Source organism: Rhopalosiphum padi, chromosome 3, assembly GCF_020882245.1.
Source record: "Rhopalosiphum padi isolate XX-2018 chromosome 3, ASM2088224v1, whole genome shotgun sequence".
Lineage (NCBI taxonomy): Eukaryota > Metazoa > Arthropoda > Insecta > Hemiptera > Aphididae > Rhopalosiphum > Rhopalosiphum padi.
This window is the reverse complement of record NC_083599.1, coordinates 62,512,429-62,537,107: the sequence shown is the minus strand read 5'-3', so window position 1 is coordinate 62,537,107 and position 24,679 is coordinate 62,512,429. Positions and strand designations below refer to the sequence as shown.

At 28.3% G+C, this 24,679-nt stretch overlaps 1 protein-coding gene across 1 annotated transcript in view; it reads right to left on the bottom strand.

The window, feature by feature from the left end:
- The window catches only part of LOC132925320 (junctophilin-1-like), a 36,586-nt gene that overhangs the window by 5,322 nt on the left and 6,585 nt on the right, over window positions 1–24,679 (bottom strand). Inside the window, exons 4-6 of the mRNA XM_060989727.1 lie at window positions 24,022–24,341; window positions 12,554–12,718; window positions 12,012–12,346 (exon numbers count right to left, since the gene is read on the bottom strand). Of these exons, the coding sequence (XP_060845710.1) occupies window positions 12,012–12,346; window positions 12,554–12,718; window positions 24,022–24,341 (820 nt within the window). The remainder of the gene's footprint in view (window positions 1–12,011; window positions 12,347–12,553; window positions 12,719–24,021; window positions 24,342–24,679) is intronic.

Below are 24,679 nucleotides of genomic sequence, written 5' to 3'. Positions count from 1 at the left end.
AAACAATGGAAAATGTGTACAATCACATGAGGCATTCTTAAGAAAATGGTTTGATCCTAGTTAAAACGTATCCAACATTAAATGAAAAATTTACAACAAGTATGAAATTCACAAAAGTATTTATTTTAAACTATTTATGTTTATGTTATTCTTATTTTCCATTTTCAATTTTTAATTTTTAATTAAATTATTGTTTTTATATTATTATTTATTATTATTATTATTGAAATTAATTATGATACTTAACTATAGTGTTATGAAACTGATTTTTGAGTAAAATTAATTAATTTTTACACTTAAAAGATTGTTAGATTTTTTTTTTAAAAGCTGACAGACAAAAAATGCAATCGTATTATTTTGAAATTTGTATAATTATAAATTTCACAACGTTGGGCACCATTTAATTAATAATCGTGTCGTATTTAATGGATTCCTTTGTTGTACGAAAAATATACGCAATCGTGTTCCCAAAAAAGGTAAATCAATTGTCGTTCACGACAAACTGTATCTATTAATTATTAACCACTATATAATGATAAAGTCCTTTGTACGAATACCGTTTGTAAACATTTTTTTTTAGTAAATACATGAAATAAGCAAGTTCGTTTTAATGATGACTGCTTTAGATTATGTGAATTACTATTTTTTTCTCTTTTAATTGTGTTATTCGTTCCAAATATTATTAATAAAAAACACACGGGGAAAAATGTTCTTAGATAATATTTAAGTCATATTTTAGATACTTTAGGCTATTATTGGTATTTACAGGAAGATTAGTATTATTATTATAAATAAACTATTGATGACCTAAAAAAGTACCAAAATTGACAATTAGAAATTAGGTAAGTTGTAGGGTTTGTACGATACAATTTATAAGCACAAGTTGGCTTTAATTTGGGTAAATAGCCCAAAATATCATATCGTTTGCGCGAATTATTATATATCATTTAGGCGATATTTACACAGCCCCAACATGTCTAATACATAGTTTGACCAAGCTTATATATATTATTTAGGTGAAATGTATATAGACTAATTTAAGATTTTCTTCTCATTTTTAGGATTCTCAGTTAAATATAACTGGTATGGTTTAATATATGTGGTGAATATTATAAAAAAAATTGTATATCCATGTTACGTACTTCTTTTGTAATATACATTTCGATTACCTACACATATTTATGTATTCACAAGTTCTAAACATATAGGTACACACATTTTTTTTTTTACTAACTATATTATTTATTTATTTATAAATTCATCCAAACGATCGGTCACTTTCCCGTCCAAATAACATATGCTCTACTCAGGTAAATTGTGTTATTTTCCTAAATTAATGACGCCCTAAATATAATACTCGATAAGTTTACGTATATCTGAAATAGTATGTGGTAAATCTAATCAAAACAAAACCAAAAATTATGTCACAAACAAAAAATGCATTTATAGTCAAAAATTCTCACAGTAGAATATAAAACTTATTTATTTTGAATCCATAAAAGATCAAACAAATTTGTAGCTGAGTTAATATTGTATAGGATTCAGGAGAATATATACAACAGTTATCAATATCCTATCTCTAATTATTAACTGCAATAACAAAATATTTTGCAATTCGTTGATTTAAATTTATATTATTTTATATTTAGTTATAATAAAATACATTATAGATATACATTACATATACCGTAAACATCCTGTCACGTAATTTATAAAATATTTAATACAAGTAAAAAAAGCGAGTGAAGTGTTAGAGTTTTAATTGGTACCTTTATAGAAGACGCATTCAAACATTGAACTATGTCTACAGAAATATTCAACCAAGTGTATATCAATATTTTTCATATCAATCATAAAATTGTTGGAAAGATGAAATTTCACGTCATTGAGTGATTATATAAAGTCTAAATCCAGATCGGAAGGTATAAATATTAATTAAAAACTTAGTAAATTTAGCTTGTAGTAAATAATGTTTTTGTAAAGTTTGGATGTTTAGTTGATTGGAGGCTTATAACCCATCGAAAATGCATTAGACTGTATAAATAGTATAATAATAAGCTTAATACACTCTTTATAGAATCATCTTCCCTTCTCGAAGGTGTTAATTTTAATTAAAAAAATACGAACTCTGTCTCTCCACGATTTTCTAGTATTCTGTATTGATTTCACTTTACAAACTTTTCCAATACTTCATTCCACTTTCAAGTTAAGACATCATAGAATTGGTACTTAATTATTAATCATTATAACGGATAACTTAAAGTATTTGTAGAGGAGAAAAAACAAAAATCATTAAATAAAAAAAATCATAATGTATTTCAGACAAAATATTCAGAATAATATTTACTCGCCACTAATTTTTTTTTTAAAGGACTATACTGATTGCCCAGATAGAAAAGTATTGAAAGCATTACTAAAAACGTTAATATAAAATTTAATATTTTTTATATTCTATTGTTATTAATCGGAATAATTTTATAATATCGTAATTCATAGCATACCTCATTTTCAAATTTTAAATTACATTTTTAAATGCAAATGCGTATTATCGTATCTAAATAAAATATAGAAAATGTATAGTACATTTGTACGTATTTCATTACTGAAAGCCAGATCGAAAGCTATTAATTAAGTACCTTTTAGTAAAAAGTGTGTTAATTTAATTTAATACGAATTTGTATTCGTCTGATCTTTGTTCCAGTCAAGCAATTATTTTCTTTTGCGACATTTATCACGTCTACCACTAAAGGTCATGCTTGTTGTATATATGATTTTAAACAAGTACATTTTTTAAATGGAAATCGCAAAAATTAATTTCAATTTAAACCTCTTACAAAACGTTATTAATTAAGAATTCAAAATAACAAGTCTGTATACAATAATATAATATATGAAATAATACATAATATAATAAAAAATGTATAGAAACACAAATCTAATAATATAATGAAACAATTTTTGTATGACACAAATTGTAATTCATGAACGATGAGATTTGTAATTGGTGTCTTGTATCTGAATACTTAAATTGTGAACTAATAAAGGTCATTTATAGAAAAAAATTTACATTTACTTAACATGACTAGCTCTTTATTGATATAAAACTATAGACATTACTCGCTCAATATCGACCTGACAGATGTATTCGCATATTTAGTATGGTTAAAGGAACCATCATTGCTAAATTATAAAATTATGAATATAAAATATGGACCTAGCGAAATTTTATATAAATACATCGCACTTTAGAAAAAAACACTAATCGAGTATGTAGGTACGTTTACATTTGACGTTGTGAAAAAAATTGTCTATTCCAGGTGGAAACAAGACGAGTGGCCCAAAAAAATCATGTTTTTTTAGAACCAGGACAAATTATATTTTAGGTACTCCATGGTTCATATAATACGTATAATACGTTGTCGTACAACTACACTTTATCCGTCACGGTGAATCTTTTGTGCGATCCGAGACCAAGATTTTGATTGATATTACCACCGATACAACAGTGTCGCGCAGATTGAATAACATAAAACGATCGTGGCACTCGAGCCGAGTAAATTAATATTTATAACACACCGTTGAAGTTGTGTGTTTAATGTTATGTTAGGTTGGGACAGATTGTTTGTTGTCCACGTCGGGGTGGTTTTACTCACTGTATACATAATAAACCAGATGGATTTGAACGTGATACGGGACCGATGGTTGAAATAATATTTTTACTAGTCGAAATTTGAATCGTTTTTGGTACATTAAATTCAAATCGTTGTTATTGTATAATCACAGTTCGAAACGACTATTGTGATCAAATAAACAACAATAACGGAATTACGTTGAAACAAAGCAGGTTTAATGGGTGAGACTACTAATACCCTCACTATCATCCCTCATCGCTTGAATCCAAAACTGAGGTAGCCCTTTAACGATCACGCAACTAAAATAAAATGTAACGCACAAATTTTTTTTATCGAAAATCGTATTATAATGATATTCATGAATGCTGGACGATTTTTCAGTTATAATATTTTAGAATTAGCATAACATTTTCTGTCGGTGTGAAATTGATACTGCCCCCTCAGTAACCATATTGTAGGGTAATCGGTTTAAATGTAATGTCAATACCGAGGATAATATTATTATCGAATGTACGAGAAAACGCTGACCATACTCATAATATTACCGAGTATGGATGTGGGAGAATATGTATGGGTATATAAATATTAAATATCAAAAAATACTCCAGATAATATTTTACTTGGAAATATGAAATTAAAAATTATGTTATCATCTAAAATAGCTAGAAACTTGATTACGATAAAAAATAGTAAAAATTTACTTTTATTTTGTTTTGTAACGATTTAAAATTATTAAAAGTAATAATTTCAAAAAAATTAGTGTTTTATAAGTAAAACACAACGTATTATAAAATAATACCCACGCGAGTTGGAATGTCTCAAATGCTATATTTTACGTGAATACAAGTAAATGCAAAATTAGTTAATAATAATGAATAATCAGTATTTGAGCTGGTTAAGATTACTTGAAAAGTTAACTGATGACACCATTTAAAAATAATATATATATATGTAACAGACATCAACATATTAACATGTACGAAGAGCAAAACACGTAAGTACTATAGATTTGTGTAAAAAATGTGTAAATTTGTTGTTACTTTTTGTTTTTATATATACATTTGAATGCTTATTTTTACTTAGTAAAATAAAAATTCAAGCCCCTATTTACTACGATTAGGCAGGTGGTCGACGATTGACGTAATATGGTAATAAACGAGTCGCCCGGTACACTATATCTGCTGCAAACAATATAATATAATAATACAGGGTACTATGAATTATGCGACAATGATTAATACAAAAATAATTATTGTTACAGCTGTAAGTGTTCATTATGGATGTTAATATATATTTTTTTAATTTTAACACTTTTTTGTAGACAGTTTTCGCTTGTTTTTTTTTATACTGGCTTATTCTCATTCCGTTTGTCTTGATGCGAAGTCTCCATCGATACATACACTCTTACCCGACATTTTTCTGTCTCTTCACATTAACCCAACTAACGTTTTTAACATTCCGAACATTTTTTTTCTTCTTTACTGTCAACGTAATTCGTTTCTCCAGACCGAAGACGAACTGTTTCAAATTATTTTCACTCGTTTTATCTAGTCATTCCACAACGTATTTATAGCTGCGCAGGTTAGTTTGAAAAAATATAACGTATACGATTTGCAATTAGATTACTATACGATAAAAACATATCCACAGGATTTAATCGGAACATTGCGATTATTTTACCGACGAAAATATGAGTTTATTTACTATGGAAACTGCGAAGTGGATATGATATCATGTGTGATTTTTAAAGTAAATTTTTGATGTATGATCATATAATATTATATCATATTATATACCTATTACATTGGATGTTTTATAAAATATTATTTACACTTCATGTGATAACGTAACCTCAAAAACATTTGTTTTCTAGACTTGAGAAAACTAAAAAATACTTTCATAATAATAGGTACGTCAGAATTTGAGTTTTTTAAGTAAATTTACGTATTATTAACTTTAATTTAATAGACGCGTGATAGTAATTATTCACAAAGACCAATATTTTCCAAATAATTATTTACAATATTACACGTGGATATTTCAGACCAATCAATAAAAATACATACATTTTATTTTCAATCTAATCATAGTATATTATATGTAAGATGTCGAAACAGCATATGTACGCATATTAGTAATTCAAAATTAAGATATTCAGGTAAACAAAATAATATTATGCCTGTTTTTCTGAAATACTAAACGATTTGAATAGTCTGTTAGCCATTAGGCACGGAAATGTATAACTTGTTTTAAACGTTTAACAATTAATGGAGATGCTTTCCTAATTGAAAATATGAGTCTAGTTGATACATTTTTATATTGTATTTTTTAATATTTTAAAATAATCTTTAACAATTTGCCTTATTTAAAAAAAAAAACTCATAACTTTTTATTGATAATTTACTTCAAATTTTAATAATTTCAAGAGAAAAATCAATTCAAATTTTGAACTATTGATTTGGATAAAAAAAATATTTGTAATTTTCAAATATAACAAATTGAAATTAATTTTCATAAAAAAGAATTTTAACGTTAGGTATTTATTTTTTTTGAATTTTATTATATAGTGTAAATATTTGTTTTATAAAACGAAATGTATGAAAATTAATTATAAAAGTTATTTTTTATTGTGGTAATTTTATGGTTTTAATATTATTTGATAAATGTTTAGATGTTTACGTCATATTCGTATTTTGTTTTTTATGTCATGCAATTCTGATATCTATGCTTATTACTTATTGGTTACCTATGATGGATCTGATGAGAAATGATTGAGCAGTGAATATATTGTGTTGTGTAAATTATAAGAGAGATATAGATTGAGTTTGACGAAAAGCTATACAATACGTGTCACTAAAAAGTCTGATGTATGAGAAAAGTTAAGTAAAATATAAATATATTTTAAACTTTTGATGTAACTATAAAGATAAATAAGATTTAATTATAAAGAATATAATATTTAACTACACAAATATTGAAAAAAATTGTACAAAATATACAAAATAATACAAATAGGTTTGGCATACATAAAAGCTCTATTTGGAATTCTTTGCATGTTTAGTAAATATTATTTATAAATTTTTTTTTTCGTATTTCTCTTCTAACTTTATGAAATTGGCCACCTTTATACTACGCTTTTATAGAGCTTTATATCTTACGCCTTAAGATTTATTTTCCACTGTCCAAAATTAATATCTATACAAAATGACTGGTTTCATAGGTAACTAACTACTTTATAAAATCTATATTTTATTCTTTACTCAACCAATCTACATAAAATCCTATTTTTGGCGTTATCCGGAAAACTGCCATTATTTTGATTATTTTATACCGTCAATCTTAAGTAATTGAACTTTCTCACTTCACACGTGTAACCCCCCTCGTCTTCATCACATGTCTTACCTCATCAATTTTTCAATTAATTCTTCCAAAATCATACACAATCAAATAAAATCAGTTTTACTCCTACTTAGATACAGTTCCATCTTTTAAAACGTTAATTTTTTTTTAATTCTGATCCCTCGTTCACTTCTTTAAAGCTTTCTTTCACTATCATAACATCATTGACACAAATCATGCTTTATGACATACATAGTCTTGTAAATCTTTAGTTATTTTGATCAATAATAAGAAGATTAGAGAAGGGTTCGACACTGAATACTGAACATGCACCTCCATGTTGGACTGTTTCATTTAATCGTGAAAATTGATAATATTTTGTTACATTATTATTAAGAAAAAAATATATTTTATGAATGTATGACTATAATATAATTTATATTATTTTCTTATAATTAATTATAATATTATTTGGATGTTGTTTTTCTAAATTTCGATCATTGTAACGTAATTAATATAACATTGTTTTATTTGCATGAAAGCAGAGCGCATAATATTATAATAATGGCAACGTTGTTATTAACGGGTTCTCGCGAATTTGATTCAGACACTATAAATATATACAATTACTAACAGGCTGGCCAGAATACCGACAGGACCTAGAAGGCGATACTCAAACACATTATTATGGCCTGTAAAACACAAGGACGTACAATATTGTTACGCAACTGTGATCGGAAACAAATCGGAAATACCTGCAGCAAACCTACTATAACATTGTAATGTATAAACTATATAATATACAATGTGCGTTTAATCGGATGGACGAATTGCGTCGGGTCAGATCTATATCTGCCACGCAATCATTGTCGTCCTGCGATAATATTATGGGCGATGAGCTGTGCAAGGTATTCGACTATACCTATTACAATAATCGTTTCGACGATGATACTATTATTATAACGACGACGTTGTTTGATCGCGTGGATGTGAAAGGAAAATGTATTATATTGTTAGGAAACAATAAACATAGAATTTCTAATAACGAAATGTACCGAAATTGCGAGTGGTCTACGGTTTAGGAGCCGCGAAACCTATACTGCTGCACCACGCCGTCCAGATGATAATATATTGTAGGTATGTTCAATGATCGACCGACGAAAAGAGATTAATAATATTAATAATAATATGATCGTGCAAGTCACACGAATCCCGTGAAAATTTAGTCGACTGGGTACGCATTAAGATATTATAGGCGCACGATTGAACGTTTTATTGAAATAGATTTTGTTGATTGCGCTTATTGATCGTTATGTACAAAGTTATAACATTGAGAATTTCAATGATGTTTTACTAAATAAATGGATTGTACAAAATGGTGTTTTTTCTAGAATGTTTTCCAAACATAATATATTAATTGTTGTTTGAAAACAGTAGCTACATTTAGCTACTAAACCTGATTTGGATAAGAGTATAATATTTTATAAGTCAGCCAAAAAATATGCTTATAATAATTAGAGATCGTTATACAGTAAGTGACAATAAGTAGATGTGTCATTAATTTCAGCCACGCAATAACATCTTTATGAATTTATTTGGGTAAATTTTACAAAGGTTACAGTCTTTACTGCAATCGTATACAGGTCGGCTGAAAAAAATAGAAAAGTGAAAGTAATAATATTTCTATGTGAAATGAATACGAAATCAAAGAAGTACTACTTAGTACTTCTAGTTATTTTATTTTTGTTATTATTAGTTATCTATGTGAAGTGCTCTGAAGTGGTTATAGTGGTTAGAGATGGGGGTAGAAAGTTCTGCGGACACGCCCTTCATGTCGTCGGTCGACAATAAAACGATAATGTAGCGTCGTCGTTTGGTCGGACGAGCGGCAAAAGAAAATTACTAGTTTCGTGGGTATATATTATTATTAATATAATATTCGTCATCATATTATTATCATCGGTATTCCCCGTAGAGAACACTACATAATATTATATCCTTATTTATTATACGCCGTATACTATCAAGATTTAGTTGAAAATATATACCTAGCATCATAGATGTACTCTCAAATCTCAAGAGATTCGCGTTTGAAAAAAATAACGTATGAAACTCATTGGTATTGAAAATTAAATAAATAATATTATGACAATATTGATTTTAATAAATTATGATCAATAGTTAAAAATACTTATAATAGATAAATATTGATGACTAGGGCCTGAAAAACACATGAAAATTACTTAAAAAATAGTTACGGCATACCCAATAGACTATTATATATTTTTTAACTCTAAAAAGAAAAAAATTATTTTATAACGAGTTAAAATTCTTGCCATTTATATTTTACTCCGTCCGCCACATACTATTACGAGTTAGACATTCGAATGGTTAGATTTAATATTATATTATTTAAATTTCTAATTACAATCTCTTCATAAAATACCGTACCTAGTGAAATGTATTATATTATAAACCTATACTTAATAATATTATATGGAATCTTAAACAAAAATCGTGTAAGTTATTATGAAAAATATCAAATAAAATTTAAAATTGTGAATTTTAGTGTAAATTGTCAAAAAACCTTTAAAAATATACCATTAAAATCGATATGAATAAAAAACGAGCTAAAATAGGTAGTTTGATTATATAATATTCAGTTGATAATACGTAAAACAGATTTTTAATAAAACGAGTATCGTTAAGTTATGAAACAATTTTCGTTTATTATTTGTGTTCGTCATACAACTAGTTATAATATTATAACGAAATCTTTACTGTCAATGCAATATGTTAAACATATATATATACATTATATATTATTGATCACATTCGCGCGTTTTAAATTTACCATACAAAAACTATGATAAACTAATAAAATATTATTTTTGGATCCATAAATAAAAGCTGTTGGTAGTCATAAAAAATACTTAAATAAAATTTTAAATTACGAAGACTAGTATAAATTGTCCTACAAACCATAGAATGTTCTACAATATTAAAAAAAAATCCCATTTCAATCTAAAACGAAAAAAAACTTAAATATAATATTTTCACTTAACAATACATAAAAAATATTTTTAACAAAACGATCACCGCGGATCTATGAAACACACAATGATCGGTACCTATTTACTATGTGTTTAGTGTTGTTTAGCTACTAAATATGATATAAGAAAATCCTTATGTCAGTGTAATAAAAAATTTTTGTAATTCATGCATTTTAAATTAATTTTCTATAGCAAAACTAAAATAAATGTATACAATATATATTGTAAATAAAATCTAGGTTTATAAATAAAATCATGTAAGTAGTTGTGAAAAATATTGGTATACAACTTAAAATTACAAAATATGTCCTTTGTAAAATTTGTAAGAACTTCAAAATTCTCTACAAAAATTAAACATGTCATTTAAATTAATAGTTAAAAAAATTTGAAACCTAAAATAGTAAAATATACTCGGCCAAAAATACATAAAAAGATTTTTAATAAATCGAGCATTGCAAAGTTATCAAACAAAGAATGTTTATACATACATAATATTATTATGTTAGCTTACAACTAAATAATATAATATTGACGAATAATGTCAATGCAATTTTTTTAAACGGTTGAATTATCACCAATTAAATAATTGATGAACACAGATTTTTTTTTCGATTTATTTAAATTTTAAAAAAATTATTAAAATCGAATTCAATTTTATGCCGACACTTCTCAATTTATTAACCATAAAATAAAATTAATCACGATAAGAAATTTATATCATTAGAAAAAAAAAAGTGTTCATCAATTTATTTAAAAGTGGTATTAATAAATATTAGTTGCTGTACTTGCCATGGTGTTATAAAGATGACTGCACGCTCCGAGATTACAATTTTTGAAACGATCAATTTTTTTAACAAAAAAATTAACGACACAAAGGAAAAGAAAAGGGAAAAAAAGGGGGAAAGGGGGGGGGAAGGGGAAAAAAAAGAATAAACAAGTATGTGATTAGTTTATTTTGTGTATCTGCACAATATTATTGTAAGGCATACGCGAAAAAAACTAAACCGATGTCAACATGTAGCCGCATATCCGGTGCCCTGGAGTCTGCCAAACGACAGTGTCGCTTAACTCACGGACCACGACTGCAGAGAACCCGGAGGGCGGCGATTGCGATGTACACACGCGCGGAAGGATCAAGTCGTCCTGTTTCTAGTTCGTGGGCGTCAATTATTTTCAGGATTCGCACCGAAAGCGTGACGGTAAAAGTTCGTATTATTACGCCCGCGCAGGCCACCGCCTGCTGCAGCCACGCAAACGTCGGTGATCAGAAACCCCTATAATAATCATTGTCAGCTGGGGATGAGAAACCAATGTGCAGATTAAATTTAACCAAACCAGGCGATTATTTTAAACACCAACCAATATTAAATCAGTACGTTTACTATTGTATGAGGACATGACGTGACCTATGCCCCCACTGACATATTTATATGTCTACTGAATATAATACCAATATGCGTGATGAGGTTGACGAGAATAATATTAATTTCATCACTCTGAGGACATTGAGTATAGTATAAATAATATTAATTCGTTAAAATACTGTAAGCTAAAAATCACTCATGCCAAAAAATAACTTAAATTCGCAATGAAAAAAAATTGATTTTTAAATTCGAAAGACTAATTTGCAATATTATTATTATTATTATTTCGGTTACTATTTTAGTAACCCGTGGTTATACTGTAAAATTATAAGAACTGCATAATATAATAATACATAGTTTTTATGTACTTATTTTACTTATATATATATATATTTATATTTTTACCTGTAAAATGATTTTGTGTGCATTTTGGACGTGTTGCATTCAATTTGTTTAGGATGATGGAAAGGTATTTTTAAGAAAATTTTTGACAAAAAAAAAAATTAAAGTTTCGAGCCACACCACATAAAACTAGGTGCTACTGTTAAATTCATTAGCATCGCTTTATCTTTTCCCTAACACTTGCATGGACAGAATACACATTCAAACGACACCCAACTCACCGAGATATTGCTATATCCGCTTTTTGCAACGCAATTTTTGATGCCCTGTGCGCTGCGTTCACGGAGGCCTCAATCCGTTCCTTGAGCTTGGCTGACCTCATGAGGAAATAGTGTTTTTTCTTTTGAGATGTAATCAAGACGTTGTTTTTGTACTTGCCCTCTTCCTTCGTGCCGTCCTTAAACGTAGTCACACCATAACCATATTTCTTGTTGGCAAACCATTCGCCCTCGTATTTCAGCCCATCTGTTCTCTCGGCGATCCCATATCCAGATCTTTTGTCATTTTTCCACTCCCCGACGTACGTTTCCGTCGTGTTCACGTCCATGTGTTCGTCCTGCAGCGAGGAATTTGAAAACAAATATATTTCATTAAAAAAAAAAAAAAAAACGCTATTTTAGACCACTCTTTCAATATATTATCCCTTCCTAGCATTACCCTTCTTCTACTCACTGACTGCGTCATCCCCCCCACCCATCAAACATCGCTATAACCCCTCAAAAATGAGCCACCACGCAGGCTCGCAGACACCGCCACCACGTACCTCAACGATAAAGCTGGCGTTGGAATCTGTGTTATAGGACTCGCCCATCGCGGACTGAGATGATCCAGTGCTGATCCATGACGTACATGATGCCGTGCTTCTAATGCTTCCCGAAACCTTCTTCTCCAGCTCACCGGTGCTTCTCTGTTTTCGCATTTTGAAACCCTTTACAAAAGTGACAGTTCGAGACGTATCAATTAATATTACATAAAAAAATATTATTTAATTTACAAGGCCCCCCCGAATTTGATAGATCTTTAGTACAAAGTGAGGTTAGATCTATGAATTTGGGGGAGAGTAAAATGTCTGGGAAATACGTCGAGAGTTAAATAAAACACTTTTAACACCTACTGTTTGTTATTTCAACCCATAATTTTGTGAATTGTGTGACATCACACATACGTGCAATCACTGAGTCACTTTTATCTTATATTCATATCAAATTATATACTTAATAATATATATATTGGTGATATTATGTGTGGATCTATACGCATCGCATAATATTATACAACTGTCTACATATTATATCTTACAACATTATAAATAGGTTAAATGTGGACTTCATACGTCAGTATGCCGATGGTAATTTCACATCCAGCACACCATATATATGCTATTAAACAAATATTTTACACCATATAATACATTCTGATAAAGAGAACGTCGATAATTCGTAAATATTTGTTTTGTATCAATAATTGACGATATACGTTTGGAAACATAGACTAATAAAACAATAAACAATTGAATATAGTTTACACAGCATTTTGATAATTGTAAATAAATATATTATATCTCATTTAATAAATATTGATTTATATACATAAAGTAGTGTTTTCACTAAATGTATTTTTAAAAAAAATGATAAATAGGCAAATTGTAAGCGATTTCAATATTTTAAAATATATCAACATCTAAATTAAAGCTTATCTAATCTATTTCAAACTAACTTTTATTATTATCAAACAATACCAAAAAATAACATCGTTTTAAAGCTTTTGGATTTAGCAGAAAAATATAGGTCATAAAAAAAAAAAAATTACAAGTACACCGAACTATTAAAAATATTCAAGCATCTATTCGATATCTGCAAATAAGTAATATAAAAGTATGAATTTACAAATATTTACAAGTATAAAACTATTTATTTATAATTTATAATTTGAATACTATAAAAATATCTTCAACCGTTTTTGTTTATTTGTTATTTATTAAACTATCTGAACAGTATAATCTTAACGAGTAAGATTACGTTGACACCGTAAATCGTAATGTAAGCATAACGAGTTTTCCCAATAAAATCTACATGAAATTAAATTAATTTAAATATGTGATAAGATGTAAAACAAAAAATACGTATACAATATCAAATGTAATAACAACACTAAGATAATGATCCTTATGGGATTGAAACAGTTATAAAATTCACAATAATTTAAAATTTGTACTTACAATGATATATCGATCATAACGGATTCAATAGTTTTATATAATAATATATGTCATAAAAGGATATAGGTCAAATGTGTTTGATAATCACATAAACTTTTTTATTGCAGGATTTAAAGTGATTTAATTATTATGACAAGCATCCGGATAAAATAAATGTTTTTATTTTCTAGTATGGCAGGATGATGCCAAAAAATAAATTTAATCTAAGACTTTGAGACAATCAACAAGTCGACGTATAGCAGTATAAATAGAAAACATACATCAAGTCTGGTTCGTTATGCACTTGTGTAATGGGTCTAAATTTAAATATTTTAAAATAGGTCCATACATGTAATATTCAACTGTAATAGCTATAACTTCGATACAATCAAATTTTAAAAGTGAACAGGTATAATCTATTGTTTCTTTCTATATTGAACGAGAAAAACTTAAGTGTTACTGAATTTAACTCTCGGCTGCGAAGGCCATGATGCTAGAATCAATTAATATATTTGTGGCGATTTCATCAAGATTAAACGATGTGAACATTTTAACCGTGACTTCACAATTGATGAATTTAATATTTTATGGTTTATGTAATCCATGTAATCTAAATATTTTAATTTAATCATCCAGTAATCGAGTTAGAAGTGAAATGGGTATTGACATGTGTAGCTGAAAATAACATAATACAATATTGATAGGTTATAGGTAGGTACTCGTATATTTTAGTATATTCGCTACGAGAAAAAGCTTAGGAATAATATTTTAATACGTACCACATAATATGCATTCGGTATGGGAAATAAAACATAATTGTACAAAAGTCGACTAGACTGTCCACTAAACATAATTTATTCGAAACGACTTTGTTGTAAAAAAATTAAATAATAAATGAGATATTCCAATTCAATAGATATTTTGACTCGAGTACTGCGTTCTGAGAACAAGTTAAATTCAATCGTCGATGCGATCCAAAACAATTTCATAAAAACGAAGAATTTTCATGGTAAAAAGTATATAGAATTTATCACGCAAAAATCCCGTATCTGAAAAAATAGTAATTATCATCTGATGTATTTTTAATCAGACAATATGTCCAAAAACAAAAAATATAACCTAACTATTTAATTATACATTTTTATAATGTTTTAAATAGACATTATCTCATGACAAATTTATACGTTTCATTTCACAAACAAATGAGAAATAAGTAAAAAAAACTATTTTAAATGAATTGTAAAATATGAATGAAGAACTTGGGTATTAAAAACTTATTAATACGTTTCGATGGACATCTATGTACATTATTATTGTATGTTTTGGATTAAAATGTAATAAGAAAAGAAGTTATATTACACACATGTAAAACGATAACACAGTTATTATACTTGTATATGATGTAGTCAATCAGCATAATAATATTATACATATGCTGTGATTACCTTAAAAATAATTTTTAACTTCACCATTCTAACAAAGGAAGTACCCTTATATCCCTATGACTGGCCTACGTATTATGTAAGTAATACGGTAATTAAAATACTAAATCTGCATCAAAGCTGCTATAAGCACAGGTCTGTTTTCTAATTATAAAACATGATATTATGTTTTACTCTCCTCCGCGTAACAACGTATTTTTATCTATTTTACATTATATAAGATCTAAAAACTATAATTTCATCACCTAAGGAAGAATTTTCCTTTATTCAATGATAGTAAATTTGTTTTTATGATATTACATAAAGAAACTTAAAAATACACATTATATTTAAAATTAATTATTTTACATCTCAATATTTTTCAATATACATCTAATGAATTGTTGAAAAAACAACATTTAAGTATATAAAAGATCGTTTATTTATTTATTCATTTTTTTTTTGTCCAAGTCAATGTTTCTGCACAAAAAATGAAATATGAAATGTTATGGCTGAATCATGAAAGCTATTAACGAATGTTTGTCATCCATAATATATAACATTATATAATAGTATTCAATAAAATTTTAAAATAATTTTAATTATAATGTAACTACCATTAACGTATTTCTAATCGTTCCTATTCACAAATTGATAATAATTATAGTATCAACTACTATCAAGTGATAATTTATATTCATTGGAAAATGTCACCGAACCTTACCTGATATCTTTTATTGAAATTGCGGTCAGAAAAAAAGCTAATCCCGATCCACCGTAAGCCATACAAATTGTTACCGAGAGTTTTGAAACTGTTTCGTGGTTAATATTATTGAACTGAGTACATTTTTAAAAGTTCAGCACCATCACTGTGGTCCGTCAAAACTTTTTTTTTTTTTTCGTAGACCCGAAGTCAGAAACATTCAAACAAACTAAATCGATAATTTCGATAGATTTTCGTTGGGTGTACTAGGTACATCTACATCCTATAATATATTATTGTGGGCGCAACGACGATGGACATAATATTATCATTGCCGTCTCTATGACACGATTAATATAAACGAGGGTTCCGTGATAGACGACGCGTCAGAACAGGTGCTAGATCTACGATAATTACTATTATTTGTCGACGCGTGGATACATTATTGGTTTTAATCTACTTTAATAACGTATATACGTATATTATTTCATCATAATATTATTATTATATTATGCAACGTATTATATCATCACTCCCAAAAGTCGGAATCGATCAATTTCCCGTGCGTTAAAAATTATTATAACGATGATAATAATAATAATAGTAATAGTAATATATCGGTATTGACTACTGAGATTTCGTCGATTTCGAATTTTATTTTTCCAGGTGTAAAAAAATTACCACACACTGCACAGGTATTTGAACGTCTTTTTATCAAAACTCTTACAGTTATATGTACCTGCCATTTATACCATTTCATTAAGATAGAATTTGAAATTATTGAACATTAAAGCATTAACAGCATAAACAGTCAATACAATATCACAATAATACTGCGATGGTAATAATAGGATCAATATGAAATTTATTATGCTTTTAGAACAACTTATAAAACCAAACGAACGAAAAAAAAATAACAACAACAACAATGTATAGTACATTTTATGAAAGGCAGTTATTTATTTAACTATAATGCTCATTTTTATCTTGCAAAAAAACTTGGGATAATACAACGTTATTTTTGTAGTATTTATTTAAAAATTATCAGTTAGTTAAAATAAAATATCAGTTTAAAATATTTCATGATAATTTTGTTCTGTATTTTTTATTTTTTGTTTTTTTTTTTTTTTTTTTTAATCCAAATTTGCCTTTCGGAACACAAAAATCCCGTACCTTGTCCTATACGTACACCGCCCATGGCAATGACAGCGTTGTTATTTATTTTCCATACAAACAATATAACAAATTGGTATAATCCAATCAAGTTAGCTTTTAAATTACACACACACACAAATAAATAATGTTGTTTTTGTTAAAATGTACGGGATATTATACCAATAGCGTTTTGCGATCATCAAACAATCCGTATGCGTTTATCTACTAGCAAGTTCACGATACGATATAAACCGGACGCAAATCGTTTTTTATTTTTATATTTTGTATTATTATTATTAAAACGCGAGGAATCGCGGGTAGTACAACAGTGATTGATGGTCATTAATTTGGCAAATCGAACGTCCTAGAAAATGGAACGCAGTGTTGAAAATGTGAAGCCAAGAAACACGCCGACGGCCAGCTTGTGTCATGAATTAATCAGGAAGGAGTGACCAATGCCAAGATAAATCTTTAGGCGTTTACGCTGAGTCAGCGGCGGTAGATGACTTAAGTATTACGCTTGACCGAGATTTGTGTAAAGGGTTTTTCTTCTTCTTTCGATTTCGTTCGCGTTCATTACAACAGAACGAATCTGAGTACAGCAATACCACCGTTTACTGATTGTTTTCGCGCACTCGAATGCCAGTATTATGTTTCACGAAGTATAAATTATTATTACCCGATATGATTAAAATTTGATTTTTCTTGCACTACAAGAGCCTAGATCGCCTAAATCTAGATCTGTGTAAAATAATTAAAAATGTAAATAAAAACTATCACGTCGACCGGAAGAAAAAATGTCTATATAATTTAATATATTAATGTTTTTATTTTTATCTTATTAATCACCGTGTGACATTTAAAATTATTGTCATTTGACTGCATAATAAGTGATAATATTTGACATTTATTAGCTCCCGTTAATTCGGTTGAACAGAGTAAGGAATAAATAGGTTTTGCAATGACGTGTTTTTTTTTATTATTATTTTTTTTTTGTCTATCATCTCGTTTATGACTAGTTGATTTTCACCAAACGTCAATATTGAAGCTATAGTAATTTCGGAGAATAAAAATCGGAAACTTGCAATTCTGTTCTTTATAATTGGAAAAAAACTAATCTAAAATGACAGGTAAACAGGAATATTTACACACCCGTTTTCGACAAAATCGATTTTCTTTTCTTTTTTTATAATTCAGAAAGGAAAAATAGTAGTAGATACTTGATATTTTTCACCAAATTTTTGTATTAACATTTTCTTGACATGATGTTATTTTCAAAACTTTTGACTTTTGAGCTATTTGTAATATTTCAAATTTTTGATTTATGTATATAGAAATGTTGTTTCTCACTCAAAAAGCTTGAAAATGTAATACAAAGTTCTTCATATTTTCTTCTTAAAGAAGTTGAAAAATATCGAAAATGTGTAGTTAATATATTTTTTTATATATAATATATTATATAAGCGTTCAGATTATTATAAAACTAGATATTGGAACTAAAATTGAGATCTAGCTCAATCAGTATTAATTATTTTATTACCATTTAAAAAATATTAATCTTATAAGTATTGAAATATTTTTATATTGCTCACTTACAATATCATTTTCTAAACAAAATTACACTCTTTAATATAAACATAATAGGAAATATTATAGTGTGTTGATTCTCGCACTTCTTCAGTTGAAAATTTTCATTTTATGTTTAATGATTTATGATTTAATTTAAATTCAACCTACCCATTAGAGTGGCCTACCAACTAACGAATTTCATTCAAAACCACAATTCACATAACAGTACACAGCAATATAATTTTATATTAGGTAATTTCTTTTTTTCGTAATGTTTTTTTTTATATACATACTAAATGGATCTTTTTCAACAGTCAATAATTTATTAAATACCCATAAAACTCAACTTTATCAAATTAATAACTTTTTAATATTGCTATGAAATTATTTTAAATTTAATTTTTGATTTTTTTTTTTATAACATTTTTATTTTTTAATAAAAATTCATACCAATTTTTACAAATGTACCGTTAGTTAAAAGGTATATCAATTTTTGTTTTGGCATTTATTACTTCCGGATTATTTTTGTACTCGGACATTTATTTTTTGTTTCATAATAGTATCTAGTCATATTTTTCCATATGGTTCATATTATCTATACATTTTTGCTGTGAAATCAAAATTTTTGCGAATACCATTCCATTTGTGCTATATATATTATATGCTGCAATTTCAATTTTAAAGTTTAGTTTATATTAAATAACAATACAAATTTGGTTAGTATTTAAATTAACACATCATAATATGCATTTTACAAATGTTGAAGAGAAAACAAACGGAAATCTACATGCAAAATATTATAGAAACAAAATAAAATCACAAACTCGTCAAAAATAAATAAATGACCAATCAGTAATTATAAGCATTTTGCTACTATAATTAAGACTAATTAAATTAAAATATAAAAATAAAAATGTCTTTCATTTATCGGTCATTGTGGGCAAAATTCAAATTCAATTGATCCACCTCAACCGATTTACATATTATTAGTGTTGAAATTACGTGCATATCGTTACGTGCATATTATAGTATAACAATTCAAACATACATGGTTAGTATCAAATTCTAACTTTTACTACGATTAGGTTAAAACTCAACAGGTACTTAAATAAATAGATAATAAAATAGGAAATATCAGATTTGGCAAACTAGCACTAATAATTCAACTTATTTTACAACAACCATAACAATTGGGTTTAAAAATATTAATACTCTTAGTAAGTACTCACGTGAAATAACATCATTATATATCGTTGTACCTATATTATAATATTAAAATACCACCAAATTATTTATATTTTATAACTAAGGAGGCTGAGTTTCCATATATCATAACATAATAATATCGTCAGCGATTATTCGGTATACTTTTAAAAATAAAAATAGACAATCGTAAGTTTAATTAATGAAATGTGACGTAAGGCACTATCATTCGTTCTGCATGGGTAGGTAAATATAACCGAGGCACGCGGACACCAATTTAATTTACAGAATTTTACACCTAGCAATAACAATAATCCGGAAGACGATAACTTTAATAAGACGTCTAATGATGAGCTTTCCCATTTTGTACCTATCCCGCCCGAGCACTAGATGGATTATAATGCGCACTATTTATTTAAACGTAATATTATGGGAGTCGAGAGTTGTAGAGCGTGTATAGATAAAACAGGACGAAAAACGCAGTGATGTCTAGTGGGGATATGTAAAGTACAACTTTAAGGACGAATTATATCAAACGTAGGTACTGTATTGTATTTAAAATTGAAAATCGACTTATATATGAAGAATAAAGCATATTATACAACGGCGGAAAATTTAAATAACCGTAAGAAACGAAAGAAACAGAATAATATTCGCAGAACAGCCAAGTAAAATATTTTTTAAATGTATCACAAGACATATTCTGATATAAAAAGTATTTATAATACTCAATAATATATTTATCAACAACGAAGAAAAGTATTGCCCGTTTTTCCACACTAATCATATGACACAATACAAAACATTTTCAAAATTCGATATCAAAATAAAATAGTATACAAAATGTAATTATGTAGGGGCCATCTATTTTAATTTATATCACATAATTCGTTAATTTGAAACAACTTAAAGTTTGATTGATTCTTTATTATAATTTTACAAACTTATTTTTTTTACAAATTTTACGGTTTTCAAATGTTGACTTACATTGTTAAATTACTCCTTTATAAAACGTCTTTTAGTAATAATCGGTGAAAATTCACATTTAAACTGACTAAATAATCTGACCAATGATAGATAGTTTTATGATTAAAAATGTCCGTGCTCAAATGACCCGAAAAGTGAACTCATAAGATATATTTTAGAGTAAAAAAAATAGGTACCAACGCTCAAACGAGCGACGCCCAAAACAATGTACCTGCGCAGGGTTATAATAATATGACTAATGACGACGATGACAATCTAACACGATACACGACAACGGTTGGTTAACCGTTCATTCAGTCGGTGTTTAATCTTAACGTCAGATTTTCCACTTAAAAGAAGTTAATTATTACTTATTAATTATTATACGCGTGGCTATTGTCTCATCTGAGTACTATAGACGGAGGGGAAAGGAAGGGGAAGGCGATTATTGTTGTATTATTAGAGTGATGGCCCTTTGATCCGTCACCATTTTCGGGATGCTCACGCAGAGACGCCCGCGATCCTTATTTCATACGATAGTTGCGGTATTATATACTGTGCCAACTTTGCGTCTGGTGCGATTTATATATTTTTTCAAAAGACTTCCGACCCATTTACACACCACAGAAGTTCTCAACTAAATCAAATATTAATCATTAAGACGACAACGGGACCCGTCTGTGTGGATGTTTCGACTAAGCCAACAAACAAAAAACCACTCAAGTCACAGACGACTAGAAACACAGCACAAAATCAATACCTTTTAACGTTTGAACGTTTGACAAGAGGCTCTAAACTTTGAAAAATAGAATCTACAATCCACATTCTCTATTATATATATACGTAGAATTTATTTTGTTTTATGTAATACGAGTGCTGGAGTGTTGCAGCGGAGTTAATACATCTTTAAATTAAAGTATTAATAATTTCTACTAAATTTTTTCGCTCAAAACTCAGCGTCATGGTCACAGAATGAAATAAACAGGAATAAAAATAAACGTATTCCACAAGACATTGCGTATTAGCATATAATATTATTACATCTCAGCAATAGCGAATAAAGTAAACGAGCATGTAAGTCGTACTATAATAATATATTATCTGCATTATATCTTAAGCGAACGGAAATTATATCGATTGTTTTAATTAGTTTAATAGGTATAAAACCTGCAGGAGCGTAATACTGACTGAGTGTATACAGTGCAATTCACCAGGAGTGATAATCATCCTCGTTTTTTCACTTTAAAATAATAATAATAATGTATTTAAATTCTAATACCAAAGGTAATAATATTATTTTATTATTGTTGAGATGTTTTGTAATACTTAGGAGTGTCTGGTGATAATACAAACTTCTATTTTTTAAATAAGATACCTTCCCTTTTTACTGTACATTATTTAATAAAGAATTGAGTGGAACATTTTGATGAACTTAGTTCAAAACGAGTTGTTTTTAAATTATTGTATTAAGGATAATACTATAATAGTCCTCAATAATTATATTAAAAAATATATAAAATATATGTAATATTGGATCTAGTATTCTAGTATATATAATACATATATTATATTATATTTTTAGATTAATATAAATGAATAACATTTTCAAATTGATATATCTCCATATTTTTCAAACCTATTATCATTGACTTATTACCTTTAGTATACAAAGTTAAATAGTTCAGAAGCTACTTCTTACTCGTTTGAATTTTGATTTTGACGCGTCAATATTTTTAGAAAAATGATCTGCTAAATAATTTACAGTAAAAAAAGAAGTTTGTATTCCCACCGATCACTACTTAAATAGTACATCAAATTTTAAAATATGGCCTCTAAGCATAAAACAATTTCAAAAATCACGTTTGTGAATAACTTCATTATCGAAGAAGATAAGAGGATGAACATGATCGACGAATTACCTAGTATATTATATTATTATATGCCAAGTCCCCCCTAATAATATGACTAACTGTGCATGTATTGCTTGCCTACATATTTGCTAGTCTAAATATACGACTCTAATGAACATTACTTCATGTAAAAAGAAAAACACGTTGAAAACTAGCATAAAATCAAGGCATTCATATTATGTATAGGTAAAACTGAGGTTAGTTATATGTGTCGTTTTATTTATCGATTCAAATTACGAAACAGTAAATGATAAAAACACTACCTAATGAATAGCACGATGCACTCTACAGTTTACCTACACAACAATTTTGGCAATAGACGATTTGAGTAACGGTATATACTATATAGGTTCGTGTAAAAATAGTACTTATAATACTTTTAATTTCCTTTTCCTAAGGAACGATTATCATACAAGCATACGTGGGTGACGATGGATCTATATAGAGGCAGATTTACGACCGTGGGCGGTAAAACTTAAAAGGCAGACCGTACACTTGGAATGTCGAAAATCATCGTACAGGTTTTCATCGGTATTCCGAGAATATTATAACGACTCCGCGTTTCGCTTTATCGACATGGGATGCCTGCCAAGCATTTTGTTTCGCATATTTCGAGTTCAAATAACTACTTGAAGCTTAGTAGGTGAGCTACAAATTGGCAGTTTGTGAGTTGCATTTAACAAGGGGCTGAAACCATATCTAAACAAAAGCAAGCACTTACACATAAACTTAATAAAAACCATGGAATTTAAATCCATAATTTTTTTTTTATAGGAACCAAAATAATATCATCGATAATTTATAACTTTAGTACCTAAGTAAGTTTTAACTTTAAAAATATTTTTTTATATAAAAGGGTTTTAATTTTTTGCCCAAATATTTACACTGGCCACACCGGACGAACGCTTTACTTTTTAAATTAGATCAAATGAGAGTTTTGTTGGTCGAGAGTTATGTTATTCTTGCTACATTAGACAGGATATCAAGTATTTGATGGTAAGACAATCACTCTCGAATTCAACCCACCCAAAGAATTTACTCTTATTTCCGCGATCCTTAATATAGCTGCAATTGCAAGACGCGTGCACGCATGTTGCGAGTACTTACAGACATGAAAGTCCTCTTGAGACTGTGCGTAGACTTAGACACCAACGTCTTCCGTTTGTTCGGCTGCTCGTCACTGTTGGCCTTCAACACGAACCCGCCACGTGTGTCGTCCAGCTTTTTGTCCCGGCCTTCGCTGCCGATCACCGGGTCTTCGGACGCGCTGCCAACCTTGTTGTGCGCGTCGTCACTACCCAATGACGACAGGGAATTCCGGATGTCCGATTTGTTTGGCTTGGAATGAGATGCCATCCCGAACCTAGCACTAGTCCGGACACCGTATCCATGTCGCATTCCACGCATCCATTGCCCTTGAAACGTCCCTTGAAAAGAAAACGGCAAACGATATTATTGTTCACCGGTGAAAATCTTCAAATTGTTTTATACATCATGTTATAACGTATAGCAGGAAGTTAATATAGAAATAAACATCACATATTTTTTTATATAAATGCACGTTTATTACGTGATGTACTAGAATATTCTACACATTATAATATAACGAGATAATTGGACAGTAAGTAAACACCATAATTTTATTGGATTTTTAATGAAGTAACACTTGATTATAATATTTAAAATATTCATATAATACAGATTGCTATTTATTTTTTTCTTGAGAATAAATAACTTAAAACTTATATAATTTATAATATTTTAT